Below are 20917 nucleotides of genomic sequence, written 5' to 3'. Positions count from 1 at the left end.
CGATCCCTTCAACAAAGAGCAAATTGATCAACTTTTGCAACTGTTAAAATCCAATTCCTTATCTGGTATTCCTAGTGTTTCCTTGGCACACACACGTAGAAAACCTAATGCCCTTTCTTGTCTTCATTTCTCTCCATGGGTTATAGATTCCGGAGCCTCCGATCATATGACTAGTTCTTCTTATTTCGTTAATACCTATACACCTTGCTCTGGAAATGAAAAAAACAGAATTGCCGATAGTAATTTTTCACCTATTGTGGGCAAATGACTTATTAAACTGACTAAGAATATTAATCTCACTTTTGTCCTTCATGTTCCTAACTTAGCCTACAATATTTTGTTGGTTAGTAAACTGTGCAAAGATTCTAACTGTCATGCTATTTTCTTTGACTCTCATTGTGATTTTCAAGACCAGACTTTGGGGAGGACGATTGGACATGCTAGGATGATTGAAGGTCTTTACTACTTTGATGATATCTCTGTTGGTAATAAAAACACTCAGCGCTTTAGTAGTACTAGTTCAATTCTTGTTCCAGACACAATTATGCTATGGCATCTTAGACTAGGCCTTTTGCCTATTTAAAACGTTTATTTCCTGAATTGTTTAAAGGAATGGATTATTCACTTTTTCAATGTGACAATTGCATCTTGGCAAAAAATCATCGCTTTACATATTTACCAAAACCCTACCAAGCATCCAAACATTTCATATGTAAGGCCCAACTTTTGGGTCTTATATTGAGAAGGCCCAAGACTTGAAGACCTAGCCCAAATGGCCATATAAAAGGCCTTAGGGCTCCCAAATTAGCTCACCCTTTTCTTCTGTTCTTCCCGTTCCAGCTCTCTCTCTCTCATTTTCTTTTTCAATTGATCTTGCAAAATTCAGCCGTTAGATCTTGAATCCAATTACATTATCACCGTGAAAGCCACCCCGATCTACAACAAGGTAAGCTTTTTATTTCTATTAGCTTTACTTTTAGTGCAGATTGGTGAGAAGCGTATGTATATGCGCGTGGGTGTGTTGGCCGAAACTTTAAACTTATATCTAGAAAGATCTAGCCGTTGGATCTTGTTGGTTTTTGGGTATGTTAGTTAATGGGGTTAGAGGTATTAAATGGCTGCCTCGGATCGCCAGAAAACGTCGGCTGCGATGGCCAGCGGCGACTGGCAATGTGCATTGTAATCTGGCCGAAAATTTAAAATTAGATCTACAAAGATCCAGCCGTTAGATCTTGATGGTTTTTGGATATGTTGGTCTATGAGGGTAAGAGAGTCGAGTAGTGGTCTCGAATCGCTGGAAAATGTGGCCGACGGCGTCAAACAGCTTATTTTTAAATCTGGCCAGAAATTAAAAACTAGATCTACAAAAATCTAGCCGTTAGATTTAGCCTATTTTTATATACATTAAACCTATTAGCTAGGTGTTTCAAATGGTGAGTTCTGATCATTGGAATTTTGGGCCAACGGTGGTCACCGGCGACGACGGTAGTGTGGTTGGTTAGGCTGTTTTTATTTTTGGGGTTTTGGGACCGTTGTGGCAGCCAATGGGTTGGTCCACATGTTGGGTGACTTGAGGTTTATATTTATTTAATACTCATGTGATTTGATGTTTCTATTAGGTAATTTTGACGCGCCTCAGTCGAGAGGTGTTTAAGGGAATCCCGCATCTGCTATAACACTGTGAGTGAGTGATTTGTATTATGGTGGTATTTGTTGCATTCATACCTTTCATTATTCTATGTATACTATTCATGACTTCATTTGTGATTTGCATACGGGAAAATTAGAATTCATATTAATTGTTTTGCACATATTGACACCTGTGAGTGATTGCCTTTCTATTAATATGGATCGTGACCTATATGTGATATATTACATGTGGCAATGATAATACTAAATGTTGGTATGAAATGTGTGATAAATGGAATAACAGTTAGAATCCTATATCGTTAACCACAGTAAGAGTTAGTTGTTGGTGCACCACGTATGTGTTAGGGTGTGAGATAGTCCACCCTAGATGGGCGTGAGATAGTCTGCCGAAGTGGATCTTGGTGACGTAGAGATAGTCCGCACCAAGGAAATGATATGTGTGAATTTTGGTTCTAAATGGTTTACTCCCAATGTGCATATTTATTCATCATCTCCCATTCAATATTGTATATTATTTGAAATGTCATGGCATAATGATTTGTATTCGTTGCATAGATTTTATATTTCCCCCCCATTATAATGCATGTTACCCCTCACTAAGCCAGTGTCAGGCTTACCCCTTAATATTTCAGATTTTGTAGGTCGGCATACATTTTGACTGTATACATAGCCACGCTCCAGTATAGCATATACACATCATCTCACGGGGTTGTGCATGGAAAGGTTTAAGTTCTTCTTGTTGCGAATTGGCAACTTGTGAATATTTTTGTAAGTACATGCTTATTATTAGGCCTAGGGCACCCTAATTTCTGTATACATGTTACGGTAGCATTTCTGTAAATGAAATGAATGTTTATGTGTTAAAGGGATATGTGTTTTGCAGGCTTGCTATCCCTTAGTGGAGTCTTTGGCTTCTTAGGGGGTAGTGTCGGTCATGGTTGTGGAGTTTTGGGTCGTGACATTATATAATTCATAGTGATGTTTGGGGTCCATCTAAAGTTTCTACTCTCTCTGGCAAACGGTGTATGTTACCTTTATTGATAATCATACACGTTTGTATTGGATTTATTTGATGCACAAAAAATCTGAAGTGGAATACTTATTCAAAAATTTTTACACTATGGTTGAAAATCAATTTCAAACCAAAATTGATATTTTACACTCTAATAATGGGATCGACTTTTTAACGAGCACTTGGGGGATTTTTTGAAAGCAAAAGATATTCACCATATATCTACTTGTCAGAATGCCATTGCTGAACGTTAAAACAGTCATTTACTCGAAGTTGCACATGCCGTAATGTTTTCTATGCATATTCTAAAATATTTATAGGGTGAAGCTGTTTTGACGACATCCTATTTGATAAACAGGATGCACACTAAAGTGTTAAGGTACAAAACACCTCTTGAGTGCCTGAAAGAAGTTTTTCCCAACACACAGTTATATTCAGATCTTCCTATCAAAGTTTTTTGGCTACAAGTGTTATGGTTCTCACAAAAAAAAAAAAAAAAAAACCATATCAGTATGGATGTTTCATTTTTTGAAAAACAGCCCTATTACCCAAAGTTCTCTTCAGGGGGAGACACATGAAGTTGAAGAAAATTTTTGGGATGTTTATGTCCCACTTCCAAATGCAATCTGTCCTACTCAAGAACCACATGTTTTTTATAATGGTCACTTAGGAGATTCTGGTTCTTTAGTGCCAAGTGAAGGAGTTTCTCGTGCAGGGGGAGAAGTACTACAAACCAATTATCACAATCTGAATTCTGAGTTTCAAGTTTATACTAGGCAGAGATTTCATCAAAGGAACATAGACTTAAATGTCAACTTTGTACAAAACTAGTCTGAAAACCCGAGCAATGGCATTGTAAGTTCAAGAAATCCCATTTCAAAGTCTAGTTTACTTCCTTCAATTGTACCCAATAATTTCCCCAGTTGATTCTTCAACTATTATCAATTATTCTCCTATTATTCTTAATCTTGATGTTCCTATAACAATTAGGAAAGGTGTCAGAAGTTGCACTAAACATCCTATTGCTAAATATCCCTCTTACCACAGACTATCAAAAAATCATAAAGCTTTCACATCTACGATTTCACACTTGTTTGTTCCAAGGAATATACAAGAAGCTTTGAATGATTTGAATTGAAAATTAGCAGTTATAGAGGAGATGAATGCTCTAAGGCGAAGTGGCACTTGGGAGATAGTCTACTTGCCCAAAGGCAAGAAAACAGTAGGGTGTAAATGAGTGTTTACAATAAAGTGTAAGGCTGACGGGAGTGTTGATAGGTATAAAGCTAGATTGGTGGCTAAATATTTCATTCAGACTTATGGGATTGATTATTAAGAGACCTTTGCTCCTGTTGCTAAAATAAACTCTATTAGAATTCTGTTGTCTCTTGTAATAAATTCAGATTGGCCTCTACACCACCTTGATGTTAAAAATGCGTTTCTTAATGGTGATCTTGAAGTGGAGGTCTTCATGAGTTTGCCTTCGGGATTCGAAAATAAATTTGGGAGCGACAAAGTATGTAGATTGAAGAAATCCCTGTATGATCTAGTGTTAAAGAACACGCTAGGCACTAGTCAAGCGCCCGATTGGGGCCTAGCGCCTAGGCGGGGACTAGAAAAAATGTTTTCTTATTAACATTTTGATGTTATTTTAAGTAAATTAAAGTTGAAACAACAAGTGAAATAATGAAATTAAGCTTGAGAAAATAAATTGTTGTTTGCCAAGAGCCAACAGTAGCAACAAGAATATTTAAAACATTAATAAATATTAAAATATTTAAAACATTAATAAATATTCAAACAACAAATTCACACATTAACAAATATTAACATAAATAACAAAAAGAAAAGAAGCAACAGCAAGCTAGCAGCAACGCTTGCTGCTTGCTTATTGCTTAGGTGCAGGAGTGAGGAAGACGAGAGAGAGAGAGAGCTGGAAAGCAGAGTGGAATGAAGGTCGGCGGCGAGTCCACCGTTCACGACGGTTGACGGCGATGTGAGACAAGAAGGTTAGCAGAAATGGAAAGTGGCGACAGCAACTCCGCAAGAGACGGCAGTGGCGTGCGACGGGAGAGGCTGAGACAGAAAGGGCAAGCGGCGACGACGACTCGGCAAAAGACAGTCGGCGGCAGTGCGTGAGAGAGAGAAAGGGAAATCGACGAGAGAGATAAGAGGTAAGGGGAACAAAAACCCTAATCGGCCAGGCGGTTCACGCGGCTAGGCAGCTGCCCGGTACCGATTAGCAGGGCCGGTGCCTAAGGGGGCCGATTAGGCCATATTCGCGGCGGCCAGTGTCCACCTAGCACCTCAACGTCGCCTAGGCCGAGTTTTAGAACACTGACGGTCTCAAACAGTCACCGAGAGCATGGTTTGAACGCTTTGGAAAGGCAATTACCAGTTATGGCTTCTTTCAGAATTAGGCAGATCATACTATACTTTATAAACACTCAAAAGATGGTAAGGTTGCACTTTTGATTGTTTATGTTGATGATATTATTTTAACTGGTGATGATGAGATAGAGTTAGCAGCCCTCAAGAAGAAACTTGCAAAGGAGTTCCAAATTAAGGACCTCGGAATTCTAAAATACTTTCTTGGAATGGAGTTTGCAAGATCCAAAGAAGGTATTTTTGTCAATCAGAGAAAGTATGTACTTGATCTTCTTGGAGAAATATGTTTACACGGTTGTAGGGTGCCGAAGACTCCTATTGAGCCTAATGTGAAACTATTGACTGCTAAAACTGAAGAAGTGAAGAACAGGGAACAATATCAGAGACTCGTGGACAGGTTAATCTACTTATCTCATATGCGACTTGATATTGCTTTTGCAGTTGGTATGGCAAGTCAATATATGCACTCACCAGGGCTAGAGCATTTCGAGGTGGTTTACAGAATCCTAAGATATCTGAAAGGGACACCTGACAAAGGGTCAATGTTCAAGAAACATGGTCACCTACAAGTTGAGATCTACACTGATGCAAATTGGAAAGGAAGTATTGACGATAGGAGATCTACTTCGGGCTACTGTTCTTTTGTTGGGGAAAACCTAGTCTCTTGGCGAAATAAAAAACAAAATGTGGTGGCTAGAAGTAGTGCAGAAGCAGAGTTCAGAATTGTTGCCCATGGAATTTGTGAGGGAATGTGGATCAAATGAATACTTGAAGAGCTAAAGTTTTCTCATTCAGTACCTATAAAAGTCTATTGTGACAACAAAGCTTCCATCTCTATAGCTCACAATCCAGTATTGCATGACCGTACAAAACATATAGAGGTGGACAAACATTTCATCAAGGAAAAGATCAATGCTGGAATAATATGCATGCCATACCTTCCAACAACTGAACAAATTGCTGAATGCTGATGTTCTAACTAAGGGTCTACACAAGAAGCAGTTTGATAAACTTATTGGCAAGCTAGCTATGGAAGACATCTACAAACCAGATTGAGGGGAGAGTGCTGGAATTATACTGATCTAATCTTGATTCTAGAATATTCTAGGATCAGTCTAGAATCAATGTTTTATGTAAATATTATGTAAATATAGAAAGTTAATAATGGTAGGATGCTGTCAATTATTTCCTTCCTTTTTTTCTAATAATCCTCTCCTTAAAAGAGGATGTTGTTCACATTCATTTGGATCTATCAAGACATTTATGGGTCTAATTTCTAAGTTGTTTTAGATTAGGATCAATCTTAAATCTGGATTTCCTTATCTCACCGTAGGGAAAATCCTTATCCTTCTAGCTGGATATCTTCTTCATCTTTATCTTTATCATCTTCTTTTCTTATCCTCTCAGTCATAGCTTAAACTTTTCTCCTATATCTTCTCCAATAGAGACTAATTAACAGGGAAGGATTATCAACAAATGTGGCAGTCCGGGTTTTGGCTCTGGCTGAGCTTTCTGTTACTTGGGATGACCTGGTTTCCTCTGGTTGCAACATCTTGTTGTTGTTTGTTCGTCCGTTTCAACCTTACTCTGATACCATGTAGGATTTGATACAAACAATGTAAATGGAAGGTGAAAAATATTGTTGCTACTCACTGATTACAAGACCAGACCTTTCACTTATAAGGCTGGGAAAACTGTACATTTAGGAATATGCCAAAAATAAACAAATTATACAATCAAGAATATTTACAAGACACAGTAGGATCTTTCTAAAAATGAGGATATGATTGGGGATAGAGGATATGATTAGATCTTGCAAGATACAGAAGCTTTCTGAATTTAGGAAGATCTTGTAGGATTGCATAGTACTTGACTATTTTGAGAAGATAGTCGAGTATCCCATGACGGTTGAGTTTTATACTCGAGTATCTATCTTACTCAAGTATTGTCTTGTAAATACTTGAGTATACACTCAATTATCCAATACGTATAGACAGGCATCTTTTGTTACTAATTTTAACATCAGACTAATTCCCACAAGCACACACACATGACAAGTAGAAATTGAGTACAAGTTCTCTTAATAAAAGTGCGTTGTCCCCTTCACAGCTTTTGAGTGCTAAAATACTCCTCTTCCATGAAAGGTCTTTCTAACCTCTCTTTTTGCTCCTTTGAAATAGAATTGAAATCAATCCCTAGATGAGTGAAAGAGTTATGCCTAGAAAAAGTGAAGAGAGAAAATGCCTTTGATCAGAAAAAATGTTGCTCATTGGCTTCTTGCAATCAGCACATCACAAAAGTACTCACCTTACCTTGAAAACATCTCCTTGAGGCATCTAGTTCTAGTTGCATCTAGGTGAGCCAAGGGCTTAAAGGAAAAACACTAGATAGCCAAGCTCTCCTTTAGTTTGTCACTAGTAATGGAAAACTCTCCTTTGGGAATGGTCAAATGAGATAAAAACTTCCAAGTCCATTGGAAGACTGCTGATCTTTGTGAGGAAGATGTTGGTCCTGTCTAGTGGTTTGTCAGATCCAAGAATTTGACAAGGGAAACTCTCACCACGACGATGATAATTCAAAAGAATGGGGGGAAAATTAAGAAAAAAGAAAGAATTAGAGAGTAGAGAGCGAGAAGAATAGAGAGAAAGAAGAGAGGGTTTAGGTGGGAAAAGAGATCTCAATTATGGTATTAGATGATCTCAATTGGGAGTGGTCAGTTGTATATACTGATCCAACACTCCATATGGCGCTATTGCTTGCCAAGTACAACCGCCCTAAGCTATCTTTTTAGGTACAAGTAATAGGAGTTGTAACGGCCCTACTTACTGCTAGCTCATATACAATGTATTACCTTTATTGCCCCTCGGTACATTACAATTTCCCCCCCTTTATAAATTTCTTGTCCTCAAGAAATGTTAAGAAGGCCAGCCGCTTGAGGGAACTACTTGAGAAGGTTCAGAAGGTATTCCTAGGTGTTGTTGTCTGAGTGGAGGTGAGCCCACTTGACTAGGACTTGGGTTATCGGAGCTCCTTGTTTATAGATGACCCGTTTGTCAATTATGGCTGTTAGTTCCATAGGAATGTTAGATGAAGCTGGTAGTGAGGGTAGAGAAGAGCTCACTGGACTTGACCCCACCAACTTCTTTAGTAGTGAGACGTGGAACACCGGATGGATCTTGGAGTCCTCTGGTAACTGCAATTGATAGGCAACATTCCCAATTCTAGTAGTGATGGGATAAGGGCCATAGAATTTGGGGCTCAACTTAGAAACCAGTCCCTGCAATAATGTCTTGAGGTGTCCATGCTTGAGCTTTAAGTACGCATGATCCTCAACAACAAACTCCTGTTCACTCCTCCTCCTGTTCACAAATTGTTTCATGCAATTCTTGGAGGTGGCTAACTCCCTCCTTAACAACTGTAAGGCATCCACTACTACCACTGTAGTTGAGTCTTTGATGCCTGGAAGTAGGGGTGGTTTATACCTGTATAGAGCCTCAAAAAGAGCCATTTTGATGGAGTAGTGATGGTTTGAATTGTACCATCACTAAGCTAAGGCCAACGATTTGTGCCACCCTTTAGGCTGTAGGAAACAGATGCAACGTAGATAGGTCTCCAAACATTGGTTTACTCTCTCCGTTTGGCCATTGGATTCAGGATGGTAAGCAATCGACATATGTAATTTGATTCCTAGGACTTTCATCAACTCCTTCCATAGTAGGCTTGTGAAGATTTTGTCTCTATCTGACACAATCAATTGAGGGGTCCCATGCAACTTAACCATGTGGTCTAAGAAAAGGCTGGCCACCTCTTAGGTAGTGTAAGGGTGGGTTAAGCTAAGAAGTGAGCATAATAATCACCATTATGTAGTTTTTCCCCTTTGATTTGGGTAGCCCTTCAATGAAGTCTATTGATATGCTCTCCCATGGTTGCCCAGGCGTAGCCAAGGGCTACAACAAGCCTAGTGTAGCTATTGTTTCGTGCCTACGCCTTTTGCAAACATCATAACCCAGCATGAACTCCATTATAGACTTTGTCAACCCTAGCCAATGAAACAACTGCTTCACTTTGTGGTAAGTATTCACTATACTCGAATGTCCCCCTAGGGGTGATTCAAGTAGAGCTTCCAACATCCTTCTTTTTAATTGTTCATCATCTCCGATCACCAATCTCCCTTGATATCGAATAAGCCGATTGGTTAGAGTGTACCCTTGCTTAGTCGAGGGGTCCATCACCAATTGTTCCAATAGTTCTTTAGTGCTCCTATCCCCTACATAAGCTTGTTGTAACCTCTTGATACCAGTCTGGAACAATAAAGGTAATAGTAGCCGAATGTCCTTCAAAACATCAAGATAGGGCATCTGCAGCCACATTTTCCTTCCCCTCTTAGTATTGTATCACATGGTCCAAGTCCATTAATTTTGTCAAACCCTTCTTTTGCAACTGCGTATGTAACTTCTGTTGTAACAAGAATTTTAAACTTTCATGGTCCATTTTAATCACAAATTGACCCCCTTTTCAAGTAATGTCTCCACTTTTCAACTGCCAACAACTCCTAGTATATGCCGAAGCCCATGTGCCGAGGGGTTAGGGCTTAGTTGAGAAACGTTAGGGGCCTATTGCACCAAAATTGCCCCAATTCTAGTATTGCTTGCATTTGTTGCCAATGTGAAAGGTTTGTTGAAATTGGGAAGTCCCAAGGTTGGTACTTCGCTCATAGCCTTCTTAAGTTTTCAAATGCCTCCTCTACTTGGGGTTCCTAATTAAACCCTTCTTTCTTCAATAAGTTGGTTATGGGGTGGCTAATCACTCCGTAATTTTGTACAAATCTCCTGTAATAGTCAGTTAGTCCCAAGAACCCCCTTAAAGCCCTGACGGTGGTAGGTCTAGGCCAAGCCACCATAGCAGCCACTTTTCTTGGGTCAAAATTTACCCCAACACTTGAGATAATGTGCCCAAGGTACTCCACCTATCTCTGTGCAAATGCACACTTTGACCGCTTGACATGCAATTTGTTGAGTCTAAGGACCTCGAATGTGGCCTTTAGGTGGTCTAGAGAACATCTCACCCACCATCTCGGATTCTCCCCATCAAACAACGATGTCTCCATCTTCGGTATAGAGAAATTGGGCTGATTACACGCAGCCTAGATGTCTTACCTCCTATCTATAGTGTTTTCACCTATAATCTTCGGATCAACCTCCATTTTTGATGATCCCACCGGTCGATGGCTCGTCCCCTGGCCAGGGAGGACCGGATTAAACCTTTCTCTTGGAGGAAAATTCAGGAGATAGCCTTACCTAGTGTTGGTTGGTAAACATCCTCATAAATTGTTGCATATGATCCCTCCATTGCATATTCTGCTCACGCATCTGATCACGTAGTAAGTTGCTCTGCTCACGACTCTCCTCCCACCACTGTTCTATAGTACCATCAATCCTCCTCTCCACCACTGATCCCACCCATGACTCCAACGACCCCATCTTGATTTGCATATCCGCCACCGCCGCCGTAATTTCTTGTAATTGAGATTCCATCTGCTTCATCCTCATTCCATCGATCACCATTAAGAGGAAGTTGTAAGAGAACACCATCCAAGAACATTGTTATGATGACAAAATGTTAGATCCAAGAATTTGACAAGGGAAACTCTCACCAAGACGATCAAAATTCAAAAGAATAGGGGGAAAATTGAGGAAGAATGTAGAGAGAATTAGAGTAGGGAGCAAGAAGGATCACGAGAGAGAAAGAAGAGAGGGTTTAGGTGGAAAAAGAGATCTCAATTATGGTATTAGATGATCTCAATTGGGTGTGGTCAATCCAACACTCCATGTGGCGCTAATTGCTTGCCAAGTACAACTACCCTAAGCTATCTTTTTAGGTACAAGTAATAGGAGCTGTAACCGCCCTACTTACTGCTAGCTTATATTCAATGTATTACCCTTTTCCCTCGGTACATGACATGGTTGAGCAAGGGACGGATTGTTGCCAGATGGTGGTTTTTGACTATCTTTGTAGGAGGCTAGAGTCCTTGCCTGCATGATGAAGGTTGGGGGTCTGATTAATAACAAAGAGGACCGCCCCAAAATGATTCATAGATGTTCAGATAACACAAGGTAAAGTTCCTTGAGATTGAGGAGTTGCATGATGTTTTCCGGAGAGAAATCTTAGGGACTTCCCCAACAAATATTAGAGAGATCTTGGAAAATATTTAAGGCATTTGACCTTGCTTTACTTTGGGGAACAGAGTGGAAGCAAGCAAATCAGTTTTGCAGACTGTGTCCATCCTGTCTTTGGCAATTGATGTGTTGAAGGTGATTCTATCTAAGAGGGATTCAGAATGGAGATTGATGTTAGGTTTTTCTACATCATGGTGGATTTTCTCTTGGTAGAATTGAGCATCAAACTTGGGTAGTCGATAGAAGGAAGGTGCCAACAAGGTGGAGGCAAATGATTATATCCTTCCTCTCCAGTTTTTCCCCTTTGCTCATGAAGCTTCTAGAATAAAGAAACTTGCCTGTCCTTGAAAATCATTATCTCAAACTGGAATTTTTGGTCCACTTGAGGGGGTTTAAGTCCATTTTCTGGGCATATCAACTCACATGTGGGTTTCATTGCTTTTCAGACCTGTAGGCGATAAGTTGGGTGAATTCTTGGAAGCTGATCAGAGCTTTGGTTCAATCGCATGCATTAGTCTAGATTATGCATCAGGGGCAGTAGGTTGGCTATTCCAACTTGGATCAATATAGAATGGGGGAAATTAGGTTCATGTTGTTGTGGGTGGAATCCTGGACTAGATCCTCAGCTAAAGAAAACAGTACAAAAATCCTAGCCAGTGCTAAAGATGACATGTGAAGGTCACGTGCCTTCCACGCATGGGGGTAGGTGGGACAAGCCTGGTTAACAACATATAGGGTGTTCCTGGAAAGTCAATTCCTCAAATAGGGATGACAATTTTTATCCGAATCGATTGGAATATGATAAATTCGATCCATTTGAGGTGGGTATAGACCTAAATTTTGTCCAACTAAGCAAGGATAGACAGAAAATACATTACGCGCATGGGTATGGGTAAGGGCAGGGGGATAGGCACAAGATCCCTGACGCATACTCAACCTGCATGTGTTAACTAGTATATATCACCAAAGCCATGGTTGGTTGTTGGCTACTAGCTTAGGCCCACACCTACTCTTCTTTGGCAGCACACAAGTGGAATCAAACTTTGCTAAATAAAACATCAACATTCAACAATAACTCAAACCTAAAAATGTAGTAACCCTAAATTTTTATCAAGAATTTGAGATAAGAAATGAATACAAGTACTAACCAATGGGTGCAAGTACTGTCATTGGTATTCAGAATGGGGTATGGGGAATGGTGCATCCAATTGACATCCCAGTCCATTGTCATTCCTATCCTCAAACCTTTTAGGGCTTCAAATGGGCCATGTACTTCTAATCTATAGCTCTTCTATGATGGAACCAAGGATTTTTGGGCTATGAGATGCCTTCTATTCATACTCAGCAGTAGTTGGCCCACCAAAGAGCCAAGTACCATGTTATGGATTTTTGAGCTGTGTTTGGCCTTTCCAACAGGGCCCACAGGCCGGGTTGCCAATGGGCAACCAGACCTGTTTTACACCTCTACTCTGGTCCAATCAATTCCATGTAAAAGGAACAAGAAAAAGGAAATAAAAAAGAATCCCAGTTAAGAAAAAGGTACAACAAATGAAGAGGAGAGAGTTCACCCCTAATGGTGATTCTATGCTGAAATTCAAATGCATACTCCTGCATTTGGAAAATAGTTTTATGCAGCAAAGATATTTTCCAGACCAGTAAAAGTACATCCACCTCTTAGTACCTACTCAAATGGCTTACAGCTACAGCACAGGTTTTGCATGAATAGAACATGAAAAAAACAAGTCCTATAGAGCTTCCTTAGTTATAAGAATAATTTAAACCTGTTTGGAACTGGTGCTGTAAAGGCCAAAATTGAAGGAAGATGCTCTAAAACCCCTGCCATGAACTCCTCCCCAACCTTGGACATTCCATGCTCAGAGTGTTCACCAGAAGCCATAAATACATTTTTCCCATTTTCCCACAAACTGATATGCACATGAGATCCCGAACCAATATCATCCAATTTGTACCTAGGAATAAATTATACAAGGAAAATAAATTAACTGTACAGCTCCTAGAGAAAATATGGCAGATTGCAGAAGACATTAAAGTTCAACTTCTTTTGGAGTTTGTTAAAAAAAGACAAAATGAATTCCTCTCATCAAATAAACATAAGAAACAAAAATACTCACTGGAAATACGGCTTAATTGGTAACTATAATGTCAAATTCCCAGATATGTTAAATGCACTTATACAGAATAAAAAAATTTCCTGAATCTAAAATAATCTCAAATTTCACAGCTCCTGATAAAGTTCTGCAAAATATAGGGCAAGTATAATGTCAAATTCCCAGATATGTTAAATGCACTTATACATGAACAAAACCAACCTGAGGTTGAAAAAGATGCGCTCAGGTACCTGTAAATGTTATACCCGAGAGCTTAGGAGTAAGGAGGAAACTTGAATAAAATGAGGACTGTTCTTCCTGTTATTCCTTGATCTCAAGTGGGGTATTTATACATGAATACATCTAATCTCTTCATAAAATACAGGAATACATGATAAATGAAATCAAACAACTTTGAAATTGAATTTTTTGATAGGATTATCTACGTAATCTCCTCCTTTCTTGGTGCTTTATCTTCTCATCTCTTATCTCTTTTAACTTGAAACTTTATCCTCAACAACCTGATCTCAAACCAAGCTTTATCTTCTCATCTCTTATCTCTTTTAACTTGAAATTTTATCCTCAATAAGCTGATCTCAAACCAACATTTATCTTCTCATCTCTTACCTCTTTTAACTTTGAAATACCCTAACAACCCTACCTCTTAATTTTCGGCCATCAAGGACTCATTTTCCCAAATTTTCCAACAATACACAATATAAAAATTTCCTGAATCCAAAATAATCTCAAATTTCACAGCTCCTGATAAAGTTCTGTAAAATATAGAGCAGTACTTGCCTTCCGATTATGTTAAGAAATATAGTAACTTCCTCAACTCTTCAAATCAATTTTCCCAGTGCACGAGGCTCCCCACTTTGTGAGGGTTAGAAGAGAGCCATTTTTGTATGTAGTCTTATCCTTGCTCAACTAGAACCCGCAATCTTTCATACACAAACGAACAACCCCTACAGTTGTTACCAAGGCTTGCCCTCTTATTAAAGATATGTATCATATAGCAAAAACATGTTTAAGATTTGTATAGGAGACATTAGGACCTTTTTTTAACATAATTGGATTACATCAAGGATTTGCACCAAGACATTTATCTAATCTGCATTAGTAATGAATTAACTCACCAAACACATTCAAGAATAAGTTCCCCAGTGTATGTTATTTAAAAAAAGACTTCATATTGGTGGATGAGATAAAAAAATGCATGAATAGTAAGCTTGAATCATGCAGGGACACTTCAGAATCTAAAGATTTTAAGCTAAGTAAGTTGAAAACTAAATATAACAAGTTCAGTAAAATTAAGAAGTATGGCAATTGAATGGCAAGACTTAAAGATCAAGTCATTACAAGAAAAGACTGGTTCAAATATCTCAGATCAATTATTCAACACAAAAGATTATTGAGAATATTACAGGCAATTGAATGGCAAGACTTAAAGATCAAGTTATTACAAGAAAAGACTAGTTCAAATATCACAAATCAATTATTCAACACAAAAGGTTATTATGAATGTTACTTAGAATTAATGTAGAATAATTAAAGCAGGGAAGTGCTACTATAAATTTATGTGATTGTAAAAACCCTTTAAACAGAAAATAGAGATTTTATTGGATGGGGTGTTAGGCAGTTAAATACTAAACACATACAATAAAGTGAATGGAATGAAAACCAGATGGGATGTTTGGGAAGCACTATTATATTTTTAATTCACATACAATAAAGTGAATTAAAAATAAAGTAAACTACAATAAAGCAAAATGACGCCTATTGAAAATCAGCTGTAAGACATATTTAGTATGGCTTGAACATGTAAGAAAAATATCAATAAATGCCACCCTTGAGGAAAGTGAATGGAATGAAAGAAGTTCATAAGAAAACAAGTAAAGAAAAACTAAAAAACTTGGTGGGAAATTCTTAGCCATGATCTAAGGGCCTATAATATTTTTCCCTAATAATGGATGGTTAATATACAAATTGTTGTGGATCATTGAATTGGTGAAGCAAGATCTTGAACGGAATGATGGAAATTCAGCAATTTGAGGCTTGAAGTATAAATAGTCAAGCTGAGAGTCAATGTAAGTTGGAGATAGCCAACCAGGGGTGAATTGTCTGGTTTATTGTGGAGATGAGATACCAAGAAAATCATCTGTTGAAGGGACAGTTCAAATGCTGATCAACTGAGGAAGAACAGCTGGCTGACGTAGGCATAATTAAACAAGAGTCCAAAGACTGATGTTGACCATGGAATATAATACTCAAGAGATAAATTGACTGTTCTAGCAATCTGGCAGATTTTTGGGAAATTTTCACAAAGCTGGAAGGCCCATTTGACAATCTTAGTGAATAAGGTTATACGCTCAATTCTGACATGTTGGCCTCATCATGGAGAGTTTACAATGGTGATTATTATTTAATTTGGTGGGTTAAGGATTAATTTAAATAATAGTTGAAAAACAAAGAATTTACAGAGTGAGAGAGAGAAAAAAGGTTTATAAGAAAGAAGAAGAACTGGAGAAAGACTATAGGTTGAAGCATATTTTTGCTTCTGACCTACTGCTCTATTTATAATGGAAGGAGGAAAGACAATACAGCTGTAGAACTAGAATATTCTGTCTATCTTCCTAATAGGTAGCTCCTAACAATTAGCTAATCAATCAGCCTAAATAAAGTAATCAATCAGCTACCAATCAATCAAATCCGAATCATCAATCTCCCAAAATTATAGCAATCAACATTTCCCCTCAAGATGGTGCATGGACCCTCAAGATGATTTTACGAGGGGTATGCAAAGAGTTCCTCCATCAAGATTCTCCTTAATGAAATGCCTATCAATTTCTCTGTGTTTTGTTCTGTCAAGCTGGACTGGGTTGTGAGCAATGTTTATTGCAGCCTTGTTATCACAGTAGAGAGATAATGGTTTGTTGTTTTCCAGCCCAAGCTCTCGTATCAGCTTCTTAAGCCATAGGAGTTCAAAAGCCCCTTGAGCCATGACCTATATTCTACTTTTGCACTTGATCTTGCCACTACTGACTGCTCCTTACTTCTTCGTGTGACTAGATATATAGGTGCAATATCTAGATGTTGACCTCCAATCATCTGGTGAAGCCTTCTATTCTAAGGTGGTTATTATTTGAGAAAAGTAGCCCTTTTCCAAGAGTCGATTTCAAATACCTAAGAATTTAAAATACTACATCCAAGTGTCTCGAGTGTGGATCATGTATGAACTGATTTACAATACTAACAACATATGCTATGTTTGGGAGTGTGTGGGACAAATAAATCAACTTGCCAACTGATCTTTGACATCTACTAATATCAATTATTTCTCTAGTACCTCCATTAAGACAATGATTTTCTTCAGTAGGAGTATCAACAGGTTTGCACCCTAACATGACAATTTCCCCAAAAAGATCAAGAATACATTTTTGTGTATGGAGATCCCCTTATCTGAATCACTAGCAACTTTAATCCCAAGGAAGTAACGTAATTTACCCAATTCCTTGATCTTAAATTCTTTTGCTACGTAGGCTTTCAACTCGAATATTTCATTAGGGTTGTTGCTTGCCACTACTATGTCATCAACATAGACAATGAGGATGGTAAGCTGATCAGACGACTGTTTGATGAATAAAGTATGGCTTGCATTGCTTTGATATCCATTAGCCACTACAACTTTACTAAATCTATCAAACCATGCCCTAGGAGATTGTTTCGAGCCATACAAAGCTTTCTTCAATCTACAAACTCTCCCTGCTGCCTTATCACAGGAGAATCCTGGGGAATCTCCATGTATACTTGCTCTTCTAGATTCCCATGTAGAAATGCATTTTTCACATCTAGTTGTTGCAAATCCCACCCCAGATTTGTTGCACAAGATAGGACACAAATTGAATTCATCTTGGTTACCAGTGCAAATGTTTCTTAGCATTCCACACCAAAGGTTTGGGTGAATCCTTTTTCAACTAATCTTGCCTTGAGCCATTAAACTGTTCCATTTGCTTTATACTTGATTGTAAATACCCATTTATATCCCACTATTTTCTTTCCAGCTGGATGACCACAAAGCACCTAGGTAATTTTTTTTTTACCAAGGCTTTCATTTCTTCCATCATGGCCTCTTTCCAATCATGTGGGATAGAAATAGAAGACAAAGAAGAGACAAAGGTTCTATAGGAAGGAGATAGTGCTTCATAGGAAACAAAGTTAGAAATAGGGAAATATGTACAGGTATTGTTGGTGGAAGATAAGGAAGATAAAGCTAGGGCTAGCTTGTGCTAAGGAATAAACCAGAGATACCAGATAATCTTATTCATCTCTTCCTTATCTCCTATTGATAATAATCTGTTTCAGTTTATAGTTAATTATCTGTTTTAAGTTTGATTATTTAATTTGCTTATGTTGTAATTTAGAGCTATAAATTAGGAGTTATCTAAGAGTTGTAAATTAGGAGATATTTTAGGAGTTAGAGTTGAAGTAGAATTAGTAACAAGCTAGGAAACTTGTGTACTTATACTCAAGGAATAAATTGAGAATGCTGAGGTAGAATTCATTTTAATCTACCTGATTTTATCATGGTATCAAAGCCTGGCTCGTGGGGTATCTGATTAACAAGAGTTCTTCTTGCAAGGAAACTCTTATACAATGGCGGAAAAACCTCAAACCAGTGAGGTCTCCGCATCAGGTCCTCCTTCAGCACCAAGTAGCCGAGTTCCAGTAGCAAGGAATATTCAAGCTTCAGCGGCAGCGACAGCGACAGGCTTTGATGGATCCTCCCTACAAATCACATTCCATAAGTTGAATGGATCCAACTTTCATGCGTGGTTCCAATCGGTTATGCTTGTGATAAAAGGCAAAGGCAAGGTCAGATATTTGACTGGTGAAACAGCGCGGCCTAGTATAGAATCTACAGAATATGGATTATGGGAAGCTAAGAATGCCATTGTCATGGCATGGCTTGTGAATTCTATGGAACCAAAGGTTGGACGAACTTATCTTTTTTATAAGACTGCTAGTGAAATTTGGAGTGATGTTTAAGAGATCTATTCAGATCTTGCAAATACTGCTCAGTGTTTCCAAGTTAGGTCCACCATTCGATCCATCAAGTAAAGTAACAATTCTGTAATTGAGCATTACAATATCTTGATTGAGTTATGGCAAGAGATGGATCTCTTCCATGAGATCACATGGGAATGCTCAGTTGATGGAAGGAAATATGATCAGATGGTGGAGAAAGAACAAATATTTAACTTCCTACATGGTCTAAATACAGATTTAGACGAGGTAAGAGGAAGATTGCTTGGAACCAAGCCTTTTCCCTCTATGAGAGAGGTATTTGCTGAGGTTAGAAGAGATGAGAGTAGAAAGAAAGTAATGTTGTCCAATCATTCAACTAGTGAAGGATTGTTATAGAATTCTGCCTTGAATACAACTTAAGGAAGGATGTCTACTCCAACTAAAGGTGACAACCAGCGAGAAAAACAATGGTGTGATTATTGTAACAAGCCATACCATACTAAAGAGACTTGTTGGAAGCTGCATGGAAAACCTCCTAATTGGAAACCTAAGAATCAAAGGAAAAGTGGACAATAAGCTGCCTACATGATGGAATCTGACAAGGGAACTCCAGCACCGATTTCTTTAACCCAAGAACAACTGGAAGTCCTTCATTAGTTGTTGACTCAGACCAAGATACAAAAACCTATCGGGCATTCAGACAGCAATAACAATTTTGTGGTATCTTTGGCCAAACAAGGTAAAATTAGTCATTCTCTATTCTTCAAAAGATTGTCAACTAGTATTTGGATCATAGATACTGGAGTTTCAGACCATATAACAGGTGATATTGATACATTATCATATTGTAAGCCATGTAATCAGAATATTACAGTTTTTATGGCTGATAGTACTAGGACTTTTGTTCAAGGAACATGGACAACACATGTTGCAAGATTAAGCCTAAAATCAATCCTTTATGTACCTAATTTAAGATGTAATCTTCTGTCAGTAAGTAAGATTACAGAAGAAAAAAATTGTTTAGTAATATTTTCTTCCTCTCATTGTGTTTTTCAGGACATACCTTTGGGGAGGAGGATTGACAAAGCTAAAGAGAATGATGGTCTATATTGAATATCAAGGCTTGATCACCAAGAAGAATTTAGGTCCCTAGTTCCCTCCTCTCTGATTATTGTTTTTGGAAATAACTTGATGCTATGGCATCAAAGATTAGGACACCCTAGTTTAGATTATCTTCGAGTCTTGTACCCTTCAGTTTCTATCAATAAAATTCAAAGTTTCTCTTGTGAAGATTGCATTCTTGCAAAACAAACTAGAAGTACTCACCCCAAACATACTTATAAACCTTCACAACCATTCCACTTGATGCATAGTGATATCTGGGGTCTAGCTAGAATTCCTAACCTAGCCAATACTCGGTGGTTCATAACTTTCATTGATGATCACACAAGAATATGTTGGGTATTCTTATTAAAGGAAAAATTTGAAACTTATTTGATATTCAAGAAGTTTCATCAAATGGTCAAGAATGTCTTCCAATCTTCTATTCATATCTTAAGAACCGACAATGGCCGAGAATACTTCTCAAACCACTTTGATGATTATCTAAATGAGCATGGTATTATCCACCAAAGTTCTTGCCCATATAACCCCCAACAAAATGGTATAGCCGAGAGAAAGAACCGACACCTACTTGAGACAGCTCGAGCACTTATGTTCACTCAATCAATTCCAAATTCATATTGGGGAGAGGCGGTACTTACAGCAGGTTATCTAATCAATTGCCTTCCCTCAAAGCCCCTTCAATTCAAAACACCTTTGAGTATATTTCTCGAGTCTGTCCCTCATTATACTAGAGCAGTAAACCCACTTCCTCCTAAAGTATTTGGGTGTACCTCTTTCGTACATCACAACCAGCCAAACCAGTCCAAACTTGATCCAAAGGCACTTAAGTGTGTATTTGTGTCATGAGATGTTTCTTTCCTAGAAAATAAGTCCTTTTTCGTTGACACCAACATAAACAGTGAACCAACAGATTCTTAAGACTTCAGTCATAGCTGTTCCTCTCAACCCGTCCATCTCCAGTTCAATTCCTGAACCCCATCCAAATTCAATCCCAGCCACTGAAACTGATCAGCCTAACCATAATCGCTGTTCAAACCCAAAATCCATCTCACAATTCCTAAATCAGCAAAAGGGGGAAAAAGAGGAAACCGAGATTCAACAAGGTGGTCCAAGCTTGCACAAACCTCCTCTTAAGGTATATTCAAGAAGACCTCCAACACTTTAGCCAACCAATCCTTCCAACCAGGAGGTAAGTCCAAATCAGCAACTTACTGACAGCATGACTGCACAACAGTGTGAAGATGATCTAGGTATTCCCATTGTCTTAAGAAAAAGGAGGACATGTACCAAGCACTCTATCACTAAATTCCTCAGGTATTCTAAACTATCTCTTACTTACAAGGCATTTACTCTCAGCCTTGATAATGTTGTTATCCTGAGGAATATCTATCAAGCACTGCAGGATAGTAGATGGAGAGAAGCAGTTATGGAAG

General features: G+C 38.4%; 1 protein-coding gene across 1 annotated transcript in view; it reads right to left on the bottom strand.

Moving 5' to 3' along the window:
- LOC127789104 (protein fluG) overlaps nt 1-20917 on the bottom strand; it is a 78960-nt gene that overhangs the window by 13802 nt on the left and 44241 nt on the right. Inside the window, exon 15 of the mRNA XM_052317886.1 lies at nt 13008-13196. Coding sequence (XP_052173846.1) covers nt 13008-13196 — 189 coding nt within the window. The remainder of the gene's footprint in view (nt 1-13007; nt 13197-20917) is intronic.

Source organism: Diospyros lotus, chromosome 13 (genome assembly GCF_014633365.1).
Source record: "Diospyros lotus cultivar Yz01 chromosome 13, ASM1463336v1, whole genome shotgun sequence".
NCBI lineage: Eukaryota > Viridiplantae > Streptophyta > Magnoliopsida > Ericales > Ebenaceae > Diospyros > Diospyros lotus.
Note: the sequence above shows the minus strand (reverse complement) of the source record. Positions and strands in the feature narration are given on the sequence as shown.